Here is a 21,004-nt window from a genome sequence, read left to right as displayed (position 1 = left end):
CAGACCAGTTCCTTGCACATAGCAAGTACTTAATAAATGTTTCTGTAATGGAACTGCTGACCAGGAAACTGTGAAAAGTTCTCCACTGGGTGCAGAGAATTACTTGGTACTGGATAGCCAAGAATCACCTATTATAAAAGTCTAAATGTCTCTGAGTTCTAGCTGAAGGCAAAGTCTAGCAGAGGAAAAAGAGGAATACATTTTGAATTGGGAAAAATTTATTGCTTAGAGGGCCAGGAGAGCTAGCCAATAGTTAGAAGTAAGATCTGGGTAATGCAATATTCTTGGAGTGAAAAAAGAAGGCAAAGAATAGGCTGGACTTCAGTGGCTAGACAGAGACCCAAAAATGAAAGATTCCCCTTTAAGCAAGATATATCTCAAGCTAGACAAAACTGATTTTTAAGATTCTGTTATTTCAGAATCACTGAGTTGGAAAGTGCCTCAAAGGCCATCTAATCTAAAAAAGAATCTGTTTCTATATGATATTCCCAACAAGAAGTCATCCAGCCTTTGCTTAAAGAACTCTAGTGAGTGATCTTAAGCAAACTAGATCATGTAGCTTTTCTATATGCCTATAATTGTCACACACACACACACACACACACACACACACACACACACACACACACCCCCTTATATCTATAGCAAATTAGTATAGGAGTGCTATTCATTTTGTTTTGTTTGACTCCAGAACACTGGCCTGGGAGTGTTAGTTTTGATAATTTACTACAAGAACTGTTTAGTTTATGATAATAAAGGCAAAATTGGCATCAAATGTAAAGAGAAGCATACAGCAGAATTACAAAGATAAAAAGGAAGAATGAGATACAAAGCTCTCATTTTTTTCAACAAATAAGATAGCTTGCTACTCTGGCCTAATGAAGTGACTTTGATGAACTGAAATCCCTACTGCCAAGTACCTGAAATCCCACAGAGATTTGACACATTTCGATATGACAATCTATCACAAGACAGTTTCTGGTTCAATAAGGTTGAAATTTGAACTTGTAAGTTTTCATCTGTCTCACAAGGCATAGGCATATTATATTTAACATCCATTCTCTCTCTTGCATCTTTAATCTTTTTCCATTGGCTTTTTCCTCTCTACCAACAAATGTATACAGGTCTCCCTATCTGGAAAAAAAAAATCAATCACCTGATTACCCCTTTAGCTTTTATCCTCTAGCTGTGCTTCCTTGAAATCTCAAATTTCTGGAAGTGGTGTGCTATACCCCAAGTCTCCAATGCTATCTCCTCACTGATTAATCTCTTATATCTGGTTGGTATACCTATTGAACTACTGAAACTCCACTCATAAAATTTAATAATAACCCTCTGCCCGACTGAATGGCCTTTTTTCAGGGATCATTCTCCTTGATCTCTCTGTAGCTTGGCACTATTAACTTTATTGAAATTCTCTTGTCATGTCATTCCAGTCTGTTGCTGCTGCTTTTGGGGACTTGGGAGATTTCCAGGTAGATTGGCAAACAAAACTAAAAGCAACAAGCATCTATTCAATGTTTTAACTTACATAAACAAAGGTATTTATGGATTAACTTGAGAAAACTGGGGGCATGGGGTATGTGAAGGGAGATGAAGGATACCTCTGGCTCATGATCACCAAATAGGACAATGGTGCAACCACATATCTGGCAGGTACAACATGACTGCTATCCAGGCCTTGGGTGAGATTATCTTCACACCACAGCCAGAAGAGGAAGGGCATCTATAATCCTGAGAAAGGCACCCTCTAGACTAAGCATTCACATTATGTCAGGCTCTTGTCACACTTCCTAGGGTATGCCTGGATTTCTTCCCACACAAAAGACACCTTCGGGATATAGACAAGAACCCCCTAGGGTTTTACAAGGAAAAGGGAGATCTTGCTAAGGCATGTCTTACAGGTTTCACTCCTCTGATATTATACGCAAGGAGGTACCAATTACTGGTTGCTGGAAGCACAATTCCCAATGAAGAAGGCACCAGGCAAAGATTCCATAAAAGTTAGATGGTATAGGAGAAAGTTTGCTGGATTATCTACAACACATACACTGTGCTCCAAGAAAGGATGGGTCAAGAGAACCAGAGAAGTTTTCTAGACTGCCATATACCTGACTTCTATGATACTATGCTATCCTGGTTATCTTCCTATCTTCTTTGAATCCTAATTATTCTTCAAATATAATTTTGTTCTTACTTGGGTCAATATAGCCTACCCTGACTGCCTTCAACCCACTGTCCCCTGTGAAATCCTCCTCAGAATTCCCACAATATTTGTTTGTGGAATTCATTTGACATTTACCATATTCAACACTGTATTGTTATCTTTCTATGTGTATAAGTCTTGACTCTCCAATTATACTATAAGCTCTTTAAGGGAATATACTGAGAGGCAGAATGACATAATTTATGGAGAACCATAGTGGCAGTTAGGAAGATGTAGGGTCAAGTCTTATTTCTGACATAGACTAGCTACTTACTACTTAGACTATGGGCAAGTCACTTATTTCTGACATGTACTAGCTACTTACTAGCTAGACTAGGGCTGTCCAACCTTAGGTTTTTATTGAAACAACAGACAATATATTTCGATTTGCCATTTTAGTGAGAGCTCTGCAGTAGCTCGGCTTCATTTACTAAAGCATTTATGTAAATTTCCATGCTCGTAGGCGGGACCCATCACACTGTGGGGCCCGTATTTTGGACAGCTCTGAGCTGGACTATGGGCAAATCACTTAACTTCTCAGGGACCCAGGCAACTCATAAATTACAAAGCTCTACATTACAGAAGAGTTGCTGATATGCATTGCCGGAGGGAGGTGTACTCCAGAAGTACCCCACGTTGATGGCAAAATCTCAGGTCCGTTCCAAACAAAACAAACAAAAAAAAAATTCAAAAAAACACACAAACCATATATTATAATGCTTTTTGTACACCAATAGCACTTTGCATATAGCATGCAGCCAATAATATTTTGTCACAAGATCACTGACCAACGTTGAACAGAATTGGCTACTTCATTATACCAATAACCTTTTTTTCTTTTTATTAGCTCTTTATTTTTTTTTACATCCTTTCCCCCGCACTTGAGTATTTTATTTTTTCCAATTACATGGAAAGACAGTTTTCAACAGTCACTTTTGTAAGATTTTGAGTTGCAAATATTTTTTCACCCTTTCTCCCTCCCCAAGATGGCAAGCAATCTGACACAGGCCATACATGTACAATCATATTAAACATAGTTCCACATTAGTCATGTTGTAAAAGAAGAATCAGAACAAAAGGGAAAAACCAAGAGAAAGAAAAAACAAAAAAAGAGAAAATAGTAAGCTCTGATCTGTATTCAGCAGTAACTCTTTTAAAGATCACATTGCATTTCTGATGTCACTATTTGTAGTTATTATTCATTTAGTTCACTGTGTACAAGTTTAGAAATGAAATGTCCGTTTTAAAAACTAAATTTCCTCCATGATCCCAGTATGTGCTACGTATATGAGGGCTGCTGCTCAGAACTACCCATGCACTGTGTCTGTTTTCCCAAAAACCTTTGCCACCCTCATCACTATTCTTTACTCAGGTATCAAGGAAGGTAAGCTAATGAGTACTTTCATCAATCAGTGAATGTCTAGCATTTAGCAATTACTCAAAAAATAAATGTTACGTAAATATTTTCTATCAGTCTCAACTTTTTAGTCAGGTAGTTCAACTGTGCTACTCTCTTCCCTTGAAGTGTTCGCTCCCTACTTCCACTGTTCATACCCCACCAATCCTCCACTTTGGGTCAAATCCTCCCATCTACCTTCTCTGTTCCTATTGCCCAACTTCTGAATGCTCCTGGAGAAAACCATAAAACTACTCTGACTGGGTCCATTAAAAATTCATGTTATGTAAAAACAACCAAGTCCTCACTGCTGCACGGCAATCCTTTTATATGACTGCCTCCCTATCAGGCACCTGTATCAGCTGTTCTAAATGTTCTCCCTTCTTAAGCCTCTAATGGTACACTATGCCATGGGACATGACTTCTCCCCTTTCCTGAAAAAACTGAGGCCAGTTGTTGTAAGTTCCTTCATCTACCTGGTCCATTTCAAAGCCCCTCGACATCTTTATCTATTCTCTTCTCCTTTGCTCCAATTTCTGAGTATGAGGTGGCCATTCTCTTCGCCAATACTATTTCCAATACTATTCCCTAGATCCTGCCCCCTCTACCTGTGCTCTATCAATTATTCCTTCCTCAGTCTCATGTTCAATGTCTCCCTATCTATTAGCTCCTTCTTGCTGCTTACAAATATATTCATATCTTACCTGTCAGCTACACGGCACAGTGGCTAGAGCACTGAGCCTGGAGTTAGGGAGACCTGAGTTCAAATTCAGCCTTAGACATTCACTAGCTTTGTGACTCTGAACAAGTCACTTAACTTCTGCCTGCCTCACTTTCCTCAACTATAAAATGGGGATAATACCTCCCAGGGATGTTGTGATGATTAAATGAGAAAATATTTGTAAAGCCCTTAGCATAGTGCCTGGCACACACGTAGGTGTTTAATAAATGTTTCCTTCCTTTCTAGCATTTAAGAAAAAAAAATAAACAAACTTCATTTGACCCTGCCATCCAAGCTAGTATCCTACATCTCTCCTGCCCTTTATTTCCACTTAAAAAGAGTAGCCTACAGTTCTTTGTAATCTAGCTTCTGATTCCACCATTCTACTGAAGCTTCCCCTAAAAAACTACCAGACCTCAGCTACTAAATCTATGGGCCTTTTCTGGATCCTCATCCTCCTTGACCATTCTTCTGCTGGGCAGATTCAGGTACTATTGACCATTCTCCTAAAACATAGTCTAACCCTTCAGCTTCCACAACACTGCTATCTCCCGTCTGTCTTTCTGACTCCTTCCTTCTCAGTCTTTTTTCTAGTTTGCTATTTTATACTTCCTAAAGTGTCAGTGAGCCTCAAGGCTCTGTTCTTGGCTCCCTCCTCTTCTGTATATGTACTGTTTGTGATCTCATCCACTACTATGGCTTCAATTATCACCTCTACACAAATAGCTCCCAAATCTATAGATCCAGTCCTAATTTTTCTCTTAAGTGCCAGCATCTCCAAATGCCTGCTGGATATCTCTACCAAGCAAGCTCTCTGGAATGTCAAACTGAATATATCTAAAATGGAAATTCCTCTAATTTTCCCTCTGCCTTTTAGGGAATAGAGCCATTGTTGCCTTTTTCTCTCTCACCCTTCAAATTTAAAATCCCTTCCTTAAGAAGATCAATTCTGCCTCCACAAAATCTTTTTACATCTGCCTCCTTTTCTCATCTCTCATATCCAGGGCTATCACAGTAGTTTCCTGATTGTTCTCCCAATTATTTATCTTTTCTCTTTTTCAATATATCTACCACAAAGCTGTCAAAATAATCTTAAGATAGATCTATGCTCTTTTCCTGCTCAAAAAAATTCAGTAGTTTTCCACTGCCTCTAGAAAAAAAAAATACAACAAATTCCTTACCCTGGCATTCAAGGTTCTTCCTAATCTTGTTCCAACCTACCTTCCCGCCTTACTTCAGACTACTCTCCAATATACAGTTTATAGTCCAACCAAACTAGACTTACTAGAAACCGGCCAATTTGACTCTATTGTCCACATTTATTCATTTGCATATATTGTCCTCTAGTCTGGAATATACTCCTTTATCTCCACCTCTTGGAATCCTAATCTTCCTTAGAGGCTCAGCATAAGGCACCATTTTCTCCAGGAAGCCTCCCTGTTCCTAGTGTTTTCCCTCTCTCCTCAAACTGCCTTTTATTATCCTTATCTTTGAACATGCTTCTGAAGAGAGTAAGCTTTCATATTATTGTGAATTCAGTCCTAGATTTGGTCAGGACTTCAAGTCCTGCCTCTCTTTGATTCATTAACCAAAGGCAAGTAATTCAATTCTTTGAGCCTAAGTTCCTCTGTCTATAAAATTGGTATATCTGTAATAACTGAATTACAAGGGTTCCCACAAGGCTCAAATGTGATAATGGATGTAAAGCATTCTATACATTTTAAAGTATAACATAAAATGTCAGCTACATTGCTTAATTTGCATTGTTTAATTTTTGTCTTTGTATCCAACATGCTCTGCACTGAAAATGCAACTAATAAAAATGTATTCAACTGAATTAATAGTTCTGAGAACATTTTTGAATTTGATTTGTCACTGAAGTTGGGCTTCCTTTATTTACTTTTACTTTTTCCTCTTTCCCTATCCCAGTTCTGCTGACACAGAAATGTTCTTATCCCATTATACTTTTTCTTGTCTTTGGACATTTAATTTTCTTACCACCAATCACTCGTTCAATTGCTTGTTCAAAGTGAGTTTGATCTATGGCATCTGAAAGGTGTCTTGCAGCTATCAAGGCAGCTTCATTACAGACATTAGCAATATCAGCTCCTGCAAAATGAAGAAAATGAACAAAATGAACAAAATAAATATCCCACCAGCTCACAAACACAAAACATGCTTAATCAAATTATAATCCTTTAAGATCAACATCTTCCCTGCCCTTAGAATTATTTGGCTTTTCAGAATGATCAATGATATATTTGTGAATGTTTTACTGCAAAGGATATTCAGGAAGTTCACCTCAAATTGTTATAAAAGGATAAAAGAGCGGCAATGCTTTTCACTTTAATGATCTACATGAATCATTATATTGTTGGAAACAAATGAGAAACATTAAAATAACTAAAAGATTATTAAACATTTAAATTTTAAATTATGCAGAACACTTAAAAATTTTTTCCATATGGTATATTCCTTTTTATCAATTTTTCAGAAAATGATGTGAGAAGATCAAGTAACTGAAAGGGTACTAATTCTGAAATTCTAACGTAACAATCAAGTAAAAGATTAGCATATTAATCATCAACTCCCTGTTCCATTCTTAGAGATAAGCGTTTCTAATAATTTTCTTTATTTCTTCTCCATTTGTTGTGAATTCCACCTCATTTTTTATTTTGCAATCTGGTTTCTCTCTCTCTACCCTGTCCTCTCTTAAATCAAATTAGCTAACAGTTTATATTTTTTTGATCTTTACAAAAAACAAACTTAAGCTTTATCAGTACAAATCTTTTGCTGTCAATTTTGTTGAACTTTTTGATTTTCAAAATTTCTGCTTACTTTTGTTATTCTTTTGGGATGGATAGTTTGATGACTTTCTAGTTTTTTAAGCTGCACACTCAGTTAACTGGTCTTTTCTTTGTCTCTTTTAATATGTATTCAAAGCTACATATTTTCCATTAAGCCTCAGCAGCATCCCACATGTTTTAGGATGCTGTTTTAGTGTTGTTCTCTAATTTAATTTAGTATTGTTTTTAAAACATGTTATTTGGTCCACTAGTTCTTTAGATTAACATTATTTAGTCTTCAATTTAATTTTGTATTCTTTGTTCATATTTCCTTATTAATTATAATTTTTATTGTTATGATCTATAAAATGCTTAATATTTTTGCTTTACGGCATTTGAGCTAATGTCCTAGTATGTGAGCATTTGTAAACGTCCTTGTGATGCACTTCTACAAATAAATGTACTGCTTAAGATTTCCATTCAATAGTTTTCAAAGACAAACATACTGCCATAAGATCCATCTTTAATTTTCTCATTTATATTTCTTTTAAATTTATCTAAATTTGAAACACTATAAAGTACTCAGGTACTACCTCTTACTAATAAGTTCTTTCGTAATTGTCAATCTTTCCTTTAAATGTTTAGATGTGATATCATTTGGTGCTTATGAATTTAATACTGATATTACTTTCATTATTTACGGTACTGTTAAGCACAATATAGTTTCTCTGCTTGCTTCTTCATTATATCTTTTTTACTGTTGCCTTGTCCAAGATCATGATTGCTGCTTCTACTTTTTTAGACCCATCTGAGACATAATAATCACAGTCTTTCCCCTCCCGTTCAGAATGTAAACACTGGTTAAGTATTTGGCCTTTTGAACTATTCATGCTTATCTTTTGGGAATTTCATTTGTCCACTGCATGCATTTCAGAGACTGCCCAGCTTTGGTTTTCTTAACAAAAATGCTTAGAAATCATCAATTCTACTAAAAGTCTTTGGTTTTTTTTATGTATGGTTGTCTTCAACTTTTTAATTATTCTTGGGTGCAAGCCATTTTCTTTCCATTTTTATAAACAAATTTCTGATCTTTCTTTTCCTTTCTCAGGACTGATGTATAGTGTGGAATGATTCTTTAGTTACACTGTAACTAGCTGTAGTCACGATATTCTGTGTCTCTCTCTCTCTCTCTCTCTCTCTCTCTCTCTGATCTGGGAGCTTGACAATTATATTTCTCAATGCATTAGTCCTGGGGTTCTTCCTTGGTCCATGGGATTCAAACCTGTTCTTTGCTTTCTTTGCCAGCACTTATAGGCAATCTTTTTATGAGAATTTGAAATATGGCATTCAAGTTTTTTACTTCATTGTGTTTTTCTGGAAGGTCAGTGTTCCTAAGAATCTCTCTTTAAGCTCTGTTTTTCTGGATCAATTATTTTTGATTTACAACCAGAATCTCATATATTTTTCCAGTTTTGTTATCCAAAGACAACAGTCAACAAAGTCAAAAGACTTTGTTTTGTTGTCAAAAGACTTTGCTCTAAAACTGTTTCATAGAAATAAAAAGGCCAATGATAAAATTTTCTTTTTTTTTCCTTTAAAATGTCTGTTTTAAGGTTTCTTAACTACCATTCTAATCCAACAAATTTTTAAAGTTTTTTCATTCAGAGTTCTAATTTCATTCCTTATCACTTACTTCAGTTTCTTTAATAAGCCTTCCAACTACTCGGGGCATGCTTGTGAACAGTCTCTTTTCTGAGATTCTAGTTGTAGTTGCTGCTGAATTATATTATTCCTCTGAAATCTTAAACTGGGATTTCTTACTCACTTGTATTAGGAAATTTTTGCTTTATTTTGCTTGCTTATTTCTTTAGTATCTTCCCCCCCCCCAGGGACTTCTGTTTGGGGAATTTCCTTTTCCCTCTTTGATGGTTTTATCTTATTTGGCACAACTCCAGCTGTTTTGTTGAGGGAATGCATGACTTAGATACATCTCAACTCAGTCTTATCAGAATAACAGTGGAAAATTCACTGCATTAAGTGTTCAAATTCTGGCAATCACTTGCTAATCTCTATGAACTCTGAGCAAGTCAATCCCTCACAAGAAAAATGGAGGAAGAGTGTAGATGACCATTAAATTTCCCTCAATTCCTAAATCTATAACCACAGATTCTATTCCAGATAGTGACAAAGCAGGTTTCATTGTTCAGACCCCCTCTCTCCTATAACTAATTAGTCCCTCTTGTCTTTATCACTGCTACTGGACAAACTCATGAACTTCTGCTTGTTTAAGGATAAGGGAGTGTATTGGCAATCAAGATGGGCTCTTAGCACTCAGTTCAACCAAGTGCCCTTGAAGAGTTTGGCCTTTGTTTCCTTGATTAAATTAGGAGTCCTTCATGACCTCCTTGCCTCAATGGAAAGCCTAGTTTACATGAGTTTGAGTGACATGTTTGTGACATCAGAGGCTTTTAGACCATGTGGGTTTAAGTTGCATTTTTGTGACGATTTTAGGTCACATGGGTGAGTCACATGTGTGACTCACCTTTGACCCTGAATGAGATACATAAACCCAGAGGTTGCCTTTCTCTTTTGGAGCTCTGAGCCACAGCAGGAGCGGTGCATGACTCTGGGTCAGCCCTTGTCGAGCTCCCGGCTAAACTCAGTTGTTGATGGTTCCTTGGTAACTATGAATTGTACTTGGTCAGTTTATAAATTTATGTTTGTAATTTGTTTATGTTTGCTCTGAAGTTCAGGGTGCTGGCTTCTCCCCCTGAGCTGAGTGAGTGATATTTACACATTGGATTAAAGTAAGATTGTTAACCCCCTAACGTTGTTTTCCTTAGTAAAGCAGATCAAAAGAACCTGGGCTTGCAGTGTTCTTGTTGTTGGGCTTGTATTGGTTTTTCACCCCCACAGCAGCTGCTAGCCAAATTGTTACAACAGGGAGTCTGGTCAGATTACTGCTAACATGAGACTAAGAGGTAGTGACAGTGACTCAGATGGCTGCTGAAAGTCCTTAGTATGGAATTATAACATTTGCTAATAGCCTTATGTCCCTGTAGTTGCTACAGTGACCATTGTCATTCTAATTAGTAGAAGAGAATGTGAGGTCTACTCATCACAGAGTGGCTTCATGGTATCTTTGCTAAATTTTTTCCTGTGGCCATTCCCTTTTGAATATTTCTTCTTGTTTTTGCCACTATGTTTATTACTTTATATGGCTGTTTTGAGGTAGTAAGAAGGATCTGGCATTAGATGACACTTCTTAATCAGGTATCTTGCCTAAGCCTTCTTAACTGACCCATTCTTCTTTCTTCAAATCCCCACAATTTTCAACAAGAATCCCTTCCATCATTACTATTTAAATTTTTCATTTTGATTTTGGAGGTCTGAGTTTTATATAAATTCTTAAGTAGCCCAAGGGTGAATTCAAGGTAGGAGGAAAATAAATTATTGTATTCCTTAAAATTATCATAGTCTCAAAAATGTATATGAAGAATACAAAAGTTAATCATCTGCTTACCTGAAAACCCTGGAGTTAAGGATGCAAGTTTTCTTGCCAATTTCTCTTTATCCAGTTCAACTTCTAGTTTTAATGGTCTGAGATGAACTTTGAAAATGGATGCTCTTCCTTTTATATCTGGTGGCCCTATGTAATTTTTTTAAAGAGAGACAAGATTTTTTATAATTTAACACTTACATCCATCCTCTATGAGAAATAATATCCCACATTGAAGATAATCTCACCAATAAAGATTTGCCTATCAAAGCGCCCTGGCCTCAATAATGCAGGATCTAGGATATCCGGTCTATTGGTGCCTGCCAAAATGACTACATTTGTTGTTGTGTTAAAACCTGAAAGAGGATAGTAAACATGTAAGAATTATTAATGTCATAGTACAGAAAATAAGAGCATGCCTGCTATCAAAGTAGTCTATTATCTAATAATCTTTTGGCAATTAAGCAGAAATAATATCTACCAATAACAATAAAATAGCAAAATGATAAACAGGAAAAAAAACTTACAAAAAATACTTTTGAAACAAGAACATATCACTTCACCAAGCAATATTAAAAGCTGGTAACAGGTACTCACCAAAGGGTTTGTTGAATGTAACTGAAAGTAGATTACATCAAAACTATGCCTATCAAATAGCTAAGATACAAGAATATAATCAAAAGGTCTTCATAAGTGACATATGAACAAACTCATACAATACTCAAAAATCACTGAACAAATGGCTAGGTCATGTGGATTGATTTAGAGGAATGGAAGAGCTCTGTGATAATTCAGGAACAGATCACTGTTACCAGAGGGTTGTTCTTAAGAATAGACAATGATCAATGGGGATAATGTAAACTACAGGTAGAAACCCTGCAACACATCACTGAAGACTATAAAAACTTAATATCTACCAAATATCTGGCAAGACATGACCTCATAGCTAAAATTATACATCAGAAGCTCACCATCTTTCATGAACTAAGAGATGCCAAATCTTCATACTACAGAGGCTTCGAAATATCCTTAAGACCTGAACCAATAAACTATGCTAGAACCACAATATTATCAAAGAACAAACTGCTGCCCATAACTGTCCAAGCTACATGAAATGGAAAGCTTTCAAAATAGCTAGCAGAGATTAAAGTCATGCCCTGTTGTGTTTTCTGCTACTAAGACTGTACAAAAGATTCTTCTGGTGAGTCTACAGAGGATGAGCTTATATCCTAATGCTCATATTCTACTACAAAAAGCAATTACTTTATCTACTTATACAAAGTCCATAGAATGTTAAATATATAACAGTAGGATAGCAACTTGTTCCAGGACCGTTTCTATCTATATCTCATCAAACAAAGATGAAGAGAATAAAATAACAGCTGACATTTAGTGCCTAAAAGCTTTGCAAATTTCTTTTGAGTAAAGTATCTTATTTAGTCCTTATAACTCTCTTGTAAAAGAGGTGCTTTGGGTATTATTTTTATTACTATTATTATTCCCATTTTACATGTAAGGAAATAGAGACAGCTATTCATCTTATACCTATAGTTGTTCTGAGGCTTGAAAGTACTTTACATACATGTTATCTCACCTGAGACTCACAACAACCCTAGGAGGTAGATACTGTTTATCATCCTGATTTTACAAATGTGGAAGCCGAAAAACATTGTGCCTGGGGTCACATAAAGCTAGTAACTGTCTAAGGCAGGATTTGAATTTAGGTCTTCTTGGCTCCATGTCCAGCACTCCATGCACAATGTTACCTAGCTTCCTCATAGCTAAGTAATTGTGGTAAAATTGTCACATCTGTAATTTAAAATGTTCAAAGTCAGTTTCCTGAGGACAGACAGCAGATACAGGTGAAATATAAAAGATATTTATTTAAGAAAAACAGATGATTTGAAAAATTAGATGCAGATAAGAAATGGTTTTTTCCCTCCAACTCTAAGTCACGATAAAGACTCAAAATGTTATACAGTGTTCCTAAAGTCTGGACACATAGGCAATTGACAGCAATGTGGAGTTACTGCATCGAGTTCACATGAATCTTGCAAAGCACATCAACCTTTGCATCACAAATGATGGAAATCATATTGAAGATGTTATTTGTTAATATTCCAATTAAATAAAATGTTGTTGAAAATTTCATTCATTTCATTTCTTGAAAATACACATTTTTGCCTATGTGTCCAGACTTTAGGAATACCCTATAGTAGCTGGTTAAGGACTGTAATCTGTGAATCCAAGCTGTTTAACAATTATAAATGTGCCCAAAACTATGTTTATATGGCAATTATTTATGCACTGTGAAACACTGCATAAGCCAAATCTCCCATTTACTACATATTTAGCAATGTTCAAATGTACTATAATAGAAGATGGAAGGTTACATAAACTGATTCCCTTAAGCGAAAGAAAAAAGTAATCATTTCTGATAAGCTGCTGGGTGATAACAGAGAAAGATCACTATTTAATCAATGAAGGAATATATGTTGAATCAAATTCAAACTTTGATTACCCATAGATTTCACTGTGGGCTCTGAATATTTCAGAATGATAAAAGAATTCTGAGATCAAAATGAAATTTTCATTTACTATGCCAGCAGCTGGATTTTCTTTTAACATCACAAACAAAACACTTTATTATACAATTAAAGTCAAGAGATTACATTCTACTAGAATATAAGCTCCATAAAGGCAAGAACTATGTCCTATGTATATATCATAGCTCAGCAGATGACTAACACAACGTTCTGCATATAGAGGTCACTTAGTGAATTTGTTAGTTAAATCGAATAGTAAATTTTGGTAAACTAACAAGGAAAATTTGATTTTTATGCTGTCTTTGTATCAATATAAGCTATAAATCACCTACAGAAAGGTTTAGTTGGTTAAGTTTTAATAGAATGTTGTTTTTGCAGGGTTTTAGTGTGATGTAATATCATTCTATCTTCATGGCCACTATCATTTTAGATAAATAAGAGAATGTGAACATTTCTAAGTAAAATAAATTTGTATATTTACCATCCATTTCTACAAGAAGTTGGTTGAGTGTATTTTCCTGTTCACTTTGGCCTCCAAAGTTGCCTCGTCCTCTCTTCCTACCCACTGCATCTATCTCATCAATGAAGAGAATGCAAGGGGCATTTTTACGAGCAACAGAAAATAAGTCACGGACCTTAACAAGAAAACAAAACACTGAAAATGAGTTTAGTTAATGGTACAGTATTTTAAAAGAGCACCTGCAGTTATGTTCTTTATACTTCACACAATTTTAATATTGCAGTACTATATATTGGTATATATTTGAATAAGACATCTCTTCTAGGTAACAAATAAATATCTTATTACATGGTAATTAAATTGTTTTAACATCTCAAGCCAGTGAATGAACAAAATTGTTCTTCGATTCCTTATAACTATGTTCATATTATAATAAAATAATTATCCTTTATAACAAAAGCAAGTAGATATTATATCTTTACCTTACAAAAGGTGAAATGTTATCAAGTTCCAATCTTAAGAGTACAATTAGTTTTACAAATTCAGACTATTCTGTAGTGATCACATTTAACTGTTAAAATATTTAACAACTCAAAAATTACCTAAATTTCACTTTCTATTTATTTGCATAACATTAGGCAAGGCAATTATTTTATTCAATATGTATCAGTTTCCTTCTCAAAAAAAATGGTAAATTGCTGACCTTCTTGACAGGACTACTATAAAAACTAAGGGGGAAAAAAGATTTACAATGTACTTTACAAAAATTGTTTCGTAAATACTAAAAGTCAGGCAGCTTAATATTATTGCTGGTAGTTACAGCTTCTATAATCAAGTAATCAGAAATCTATGCTACATTACTTTTACATATCAAATAAGGGTTTAGCCTTTCAGAATTGTATATCAGTCCTCATTTCAAATTAAGCATTTTATCAAAAGGAAAAAAAGTAATTTTAAAGAAAAAAAATCTCCTACTTTTCTTTTTTTCTTTCTAACTTCCATTAAAGTTGTACTTCAACAAATATCATAACATGAAAATAATTCTATTTCTCAATACCAGCCAGCAGAGTACAAGCTCTGATAGGTCCTACTAAACTAGGCAGACTTTCAGTATAAGCTTGATGACAGAGCGTATGTCCGTCATTTAAGGACCAGCATAGCTAAATCAGGAAAGGTTCATCAACAGAAGGTTGGTTACAAGGTGAAGATACTTGTCAGCAACAGCAACCTAAGAAAGTCAGCTACAAAGGCATATAGGGGTTTCCATCTGCACAAGTGGAGAATGCATATACAGTGATGAAGCCATGGATTCTTGATGTATTGAAGTTATTTTCTTCATAAACTCCTAAACTGGTAAATTAAAAAAAAAAAACCTAAGATGATGGTGGGATGAGAACTTCAGACATTTCTAATCAGTACAAATTTTACGTACAGGAGATTTATATGCATTGTTTTCAGAGGCAGTTGGAAGGTGCTCTGTCTTTGAAAAAAAGGTTACTCCATCTCCTTAGTTATGCTTGAAATATCCCCATTAAATGCTTATTTAACTTAAAACTTTTCCCCTTCCTCTCCACTATTAAAATGAAAATATTCTCAGCAAGGGATACATTTTTTAAAGTCTAGTCATTTACCCTTCAGTCTGAATTTGTCGGATCTTTTTCAAGAACTGGTCCTGTTCTTAAGTAACAGCTAAATGGTAAAGTGTGGAAATAACACCAATTCCTTGCATTTCAAGAGTTCTTAGTCAACTAAGATTTTAAGCCCTAGCCACATAAAAATAAAAATTTACTAGGGATGCCTATTCATGGTTATGATCAACCAATCAATAAACTAAAATTATTTCTCAAAAGAGAGAGCTAAATATTATAACGGTTAAATAAAATTCTTTAATCCTGAGGAGGAAAACAGTATACTGGCTTTCCAAAATGTGGTTCGTTATGAGCCCACTGGTAAAAAGGAAATCCTCAAAGCTATCAGTAATAGGGGACAGATTCCTCAAAGTTAAAATACATGTTTCTGTTTTCACAAAGTTCTCATACTGGGACAAAAACTTACTCTAGCTGGACCCACACCAACAAACATCTCCAAAAACTCAGAGCCGTTTACTGTAATGAATGGGACATTGGCTTCTCCAGCTGTTGCTTTGGCTAGAAGTGTTTTTCCAGTACCTGGAGGACCTGTTAGAATGGCACCCTTCAAAAAAAAAAAGGGGGGTGTGGGGGGAAATCATAAAAGTAAATTTCATAAAAAATTCATAAGTAAATTCAATTTTCATGAAATAATTACAGAATATAATTCATATATTAAAACAAATTATACACACTATATTTTTCTCAAACATTTGAGATATGCTATAAAATCATAATGCAATTATTAGCAAAGGTAAGCAAAAAAAAAACACCAAAGAATTTTTAGAAGACTAAATGACTTTAAAACATTTCAACTTAATTGACATCATGAGAATTTAGTTTCAAAGATAAGTTTCTTCCTAGGCCTTTGGGGTACCAGTTATTTAAAATATAAGTAAGTCTAAGCCTACAAAAATTCAATTTGATTCAACAAGAATTGCTTAAGTAGGTACAAACTTAAATGTTAAACTTAGGCAATTAAAAATAAAAACTGCCTAGATATTTGAGGTAAAGGATTCTGGCTCATAAGGATAAACTGACCTAAATCCTCAAATTATTTTTCATGACATTTCCTTATTCTTTCAGTTGTTAGCGTTTTCCCCACCCCACCTCAAATTATTTTGAATATCTTTGAGTTTACTTATCTTTACATATTTCCCCCCCAACAGACCATAAGCTCCTTGAGACCTAGGGAAATTTTATCACTGTCTTTATATCCAGTTGACAGCTGGTGGCAAAATGAACAGAGCATGGGTTTGGAGTTATTTAAGTCTTGAGTTTAAATCTGGCCTTAGATACTTACTAGCTTTATGAATCTGGGTAAGTCACTTAACCTGATTGTCTCAGTTTCCTCAACTGTAAAATGAGTATAATAATAGCATCTACCTGGCAGGGTTGCTGTAAAGATCGAATGAGATAATATTTGTAAAAAGCACTTGGTGCAGTCCCTAATACATAATAGGTGCTATATAAATGCTTATTCCCTTCCCATCTAAGTGACTTGGGTAAAAATTCCATATCAGACACTTACTAACTGTGTGACCATGGGAAAACTATTTAGCCTCTCAGAACTTGTTTTCTTATCTGGAAAAAATGGGAATAATAATACCAGTATCACCTACAACATGAAAGCGTTATAAAGAAAGCACTTTAGACATCTAAAAACAAAAAAGAAAACAAAAAAAACCCTATAAAAATGTGTTATTTCTATTAGGATTTCTTTCAAGAGTAAGGTACCACAGTGGATAGAGTGCCAGGCCTAAAGTTGTGAAGCCATCTTCCTGAGTTCAAACCTGGTCTCAGACACTTAGTAGCCTAGTGTGACCCTGGCCAAGTCACTTAACCCTGTTTGCCTCAGTTCCTCATCTGTAAAATGAGGTGGAGAAGGAAATGGCAAACCACTCCAGCATCTTTCCTAAGAATACCCCAAATGGGGTCATGAAGAGTTGAAAAGACTGAAAAACAACAACACATTAAATAACTGGCTTTATGCAATTTTTCAGGAATAATGTGCTACACAAAATATGCTTCTATCTGTATTCTAAATGTGACCAATAACGCTTTAAGAGAGACTTTGTTGGGTATTCAGCAGTACATTTTCATGGAAGTAGAAAAACAGCTACAGCTATTTTATTACTATACACTTTACCCACAATTAATCAAAATGATCCTATCTATGCAACTAATATATTCCATACACTGAAAAAACAATAGTTGCAATAACTTTAATGTGATCATGTCAGAAATCAACTTCTGTAAGTTAACTTTACCTTTGGAATTTTTGCTCCCAGGTCTTGGTACTGCTTTGGGTTTTTCAAGAAATTCACAAATTCCATTATTTCTAATTTGGCCTCCTCACAGCCAGCCACATCTTTGAACTTCACATCCATCTCATCCTTTAAGATTTTGGCAGTGGTTTCTCCTACACTGAAGAGACCTCCCATTCCTCGGCCTGTCCGACCCATACCAGCAGGCCCTCTTCTTAGTGTGTATAGTAAAAATCCAATTATAAGGACTGTTGGGAACATGCTCAGTAGAAATGAGCTAAAGGAAAATCAAACAAACAACATTAGTTTCTTTCATGATTGATTTTTTTTAGTGCTTGGTAAGGTTTTCTTTAATTTATAAATTTTTAGACTCCAATTATACATATTTAATATGGGAAATGAAGAATGCTAGTATTCCAAAGGGAATTTCTATCTCTAATTGAACTCATGTACTCTATCACAAATGAAAAAAGTAGCTTTTAAGCAGCAAGATGAAAAACTTCGAGATTATGAAGGAGAAAAAAGAGAGTTGAAATCACTCATAATTTGTATTTAAAAAATTTCCTTAAGGAACAGGAAATCAGAAATTAATAACCAAGAAAGGGATTATTTAAATAGCTGATAAAAAATTAGTAAAAGGTGGGGAAAAGTTAGGTACATAAATATATTTTAAATAAATATTTAACATACCAAAAAGCAAAGGTTGGGACATTTCTGAGAATTTAGTTTATAGATACTGCCATCTAGTGAAACAAGAGATATTAACAGTTTAAAGTTCCACTACTGATTCTTACCCATCACTTTCAGTAATGTAAACTACAGGTAACCGATTCTCTCCTTCTATGCCTAACTCTTGCTGTAAAGTTTCCAGATTCCGCTCAAAGGTGTCCACACTACCAATATTAAACCACACATATTGCTATAAAAAAAGAAAACAAAAGATCATGACTATGTAAGGTGATAAAAAAAGTATAGTTAAGTATAAAAAAGAGGTTTAACAGTTTATTTATATTTCATACATAAGAATATAAAAGTTTTTTAAATCAAGTGAAAAGAAACAACATCAGTGGAGGGTCACTTACATAAACAAAATCATAGCTCCTTTAGTTATTAAAGTAAGAACTATTATTAGACCGTTAATTCACTACATCAATTAAAAAGCTAATTTACCCCATCAACAGGAGTTTTCCCTGGTGTAAAAGTCACTCGAACAAAACGCTTGTTCACTACTTCTAGTCTGTCCACCTATATTAAGAAACAAAATAGGAAGGTAATAAATATTCAAATATTAATTTAGAAAAAATCTAAGTATTGTTTTAGGCTCATTTTAAGTTACAATTTATTCTAAACATCTACCTTTGCATATAACATCAATAATCACCTTGGTAATAATCAATGAATCGGGAGCATTAAATCTTGGGATATTCTTATTTCAACAGCAACAGTCATTGTTATAGTGAATGTGTCTAGATCTTATCTTTAGAAGGTGGGAGTACGACAGGGATAGAGCCCCACAGAATACCCCTAGAAATATATAACTTCCTTAGAAGGAGAAACAAGACAGATAGGATGCTGGACCTTGAATAAGGAATACCTGGGTTTAAATTCCACTTTCGACATTAGCTATGTGACCATAGGCAACTAAATTATGACTTGTATTACCTTCAGTTTTCCCATTTGTGAAATCGGAGTAAGATGTATAGAACCTATCTGTACCTCACATGGCCACTGAGAGGCTCAAATGGATGTGTCTAAAGCACCTTTTTCAAGTAAATTTAAAGCATTCAATAAATGTCAGTTGTTATATTGACGATTATTATTACGAAGGAGGTCTAAATGGAGGGGTGGAGGGGAAGAGGAGGAAGAAGGGAACAAGCATTTATTAAGTATTAAGCACCCACTATATGCCAGGTACTGTGCGCTAAGTGCTTTAATATACTATCTGATTTTATACTTACAACGCTTGGAGGTAGGTGCTATCATTATTCCCACTATATAATTAAGGAAACTGAGGCAGACAGAGGTAAAGTGACTTGCTCAGAGTTACACAGCTTGTAAGTGTCTGAGGCTGAATTTGAACTCAAGTCTTCCTGACTCTAGGCCCACAGCTCTATCCACCGCACCACATAGCTGCCTTTAACAGGAGTAATGCAGTTCATCAGAGCAGTCTATTAATTGCTATAGACACTCCACTCAAGATTTTAAAGGAATACCTGGGACAGGAAGGGAACCATGATAGAACACTGCTAAAGCATCTACCATCAAAGCCTAAGAGGTAGAAGTAATCATATGTAAAGGATGGGAAGTTTACTTTTTTAGAAGGCAGAGTTTTGTGCTTCAAAAACAATTGTTGTTCTTTGTAATACCATTCTCAGACAATACATACGCTAAATTATATCCAACTTATCAATTTAAAAATGTCTATGAGGTATTCAAGTCACTTCTCAGGCTTACAAAACAACATTAAGGACATCAAGAATACATATGACAGCAAAAGGCAGGCCAGTCATATAGTGAGAATGGCAGATGATAAATGGATAGCACTGGTAACCCTAAATAGTATAAAAACCAGAGGAAGACCTCCAAGGCATCAGGTGGATCCTCTGTGAAGATTTAGAGGAAGATGTAGAGAAGAATCACACAGAGTGAAAAAGGATAGCAGAGAAGTATAGCAAGAACACATATCTATGAAATTATAGCTAGTTTACAACATATCTGACAAATCAATTCTCACTAAGGTGTCACTGATTGATAATTATTTAATGTAGAATACTTTAACTAGGAAAGAGCAAATTCCTAAACCAAAACAATGAGTCTCTAATAGTAAAATTCCAGGCATCAGAAGGTTTGTCAAGATATTCTTAAGAAGAGAAGTCTTATCTCAAACAGTAACACTCAGGCCTACACTGGTTGCATCTATGCTAGCCTAGCTTATGTCACATTAATTAACCAATAAATTCAATAAATACTCATTAAATGACTGTGTATTGTGCCAGTCAGTGGGGAAAATACAATGTTTAGATAAGACTCAGTCCACAGACGACAGAGCTTCCTTTGGTCAAGACCTTTACCAGAGGGCTGAAATCTAAACCACAGCCTATCCCAAACTCTTGGGAGCTAAGATGGGACGTAGGCCCCTCCCAATGTGGAAGTCCAGGTTGATCTCTCTAATTTATCTACTCCAGAAACTCCCTACTTCTAGTCTGCTGCACCCAAAAGCTGAGGAGATTCTGTCGCTTGATCCCTCTGCTAACCAATTATGAGGGAACCTAGCTCACTATCAATTTACAGCTAGGGTACTTTTACTTGTTTTGTCCTTCATTCTCAAAGAGGACCATGACATCAGGGAGGTGATGCCTCCCTGACATTACATGTTGTAAGAAATGACAAATATGATGAAAAGATTTGGATGTTCTAGGAGTCCTCGAGTGTTGAGGAAAGCGGTGAAATAAAGCTCTAGGAGTAAACAAGTCATGTAGACAGAGAAGAAAGTTG

General features: G+C 35.2%; 1 protein-coding gene across 1 annotated transcript in view; it reads right to left on the bottom strand.

Annotated features, from left to right (window-relative positions):
* AFG3L2 (AFG3 like matrix AAA peptidase subunit 2) overlaps positions 1–21,004 on the bottom strand; it is a 54,465-nt gene that overhangs the window by 16,494 nt on the left and 16,967 nt on the right. Inside the window, exons 6-13 of the mRNA XM_036759084.1 lie at positions 18,680–18,754; positions 18,304–18,428; positions 17,513–17,786; positions 15,670–15,807; positions 13,636–13,789; positions 10,857–10,964; positions 10,633–10,758; positions 6,322–6,432 (exon numbers count right to left, since the gene is read on the bottom strand). Coding sequence (XP_036614979.1) covers positions 6,322–6,432; positions 10,633–10,758; positions 10,857–10,964; positions 13,636–13,789; positions 15,670–15,807; positions 17,513–17,786; positions 18,304–18,428; positions 18,680–18,754 — 1,111 coding nt within the window. The remainder of the gene's footprint in view (positions 1–6,321; positions 6,433–10,632; positions 10,759–10,856; positions 10,965–13,635; positions 13,790–15,669; positions 15,808–17,512; positions 17,787–18,303; positions 18,429–18,679; positions 18,755–21,004) is intronic.

Source organism: Trichosurus vulpecula, chromosome 1 (genome assembly GCF_011100635.1).
Source record: "Trichosurus vulpecula isolate mTriVul1 chromosome 1, mTriVul1.pri, whole genome shotgun sequence".
Lineage (NCBI taxonomy): Eukaryota > Metazoa > Chordata > Mammalia > Diprotodontia > Phalangeridae > Trichosurus > Trichosurus vulpecula.
This window is presented reverse-complemented; position numbering and strand designations above follow the sequence as displayed.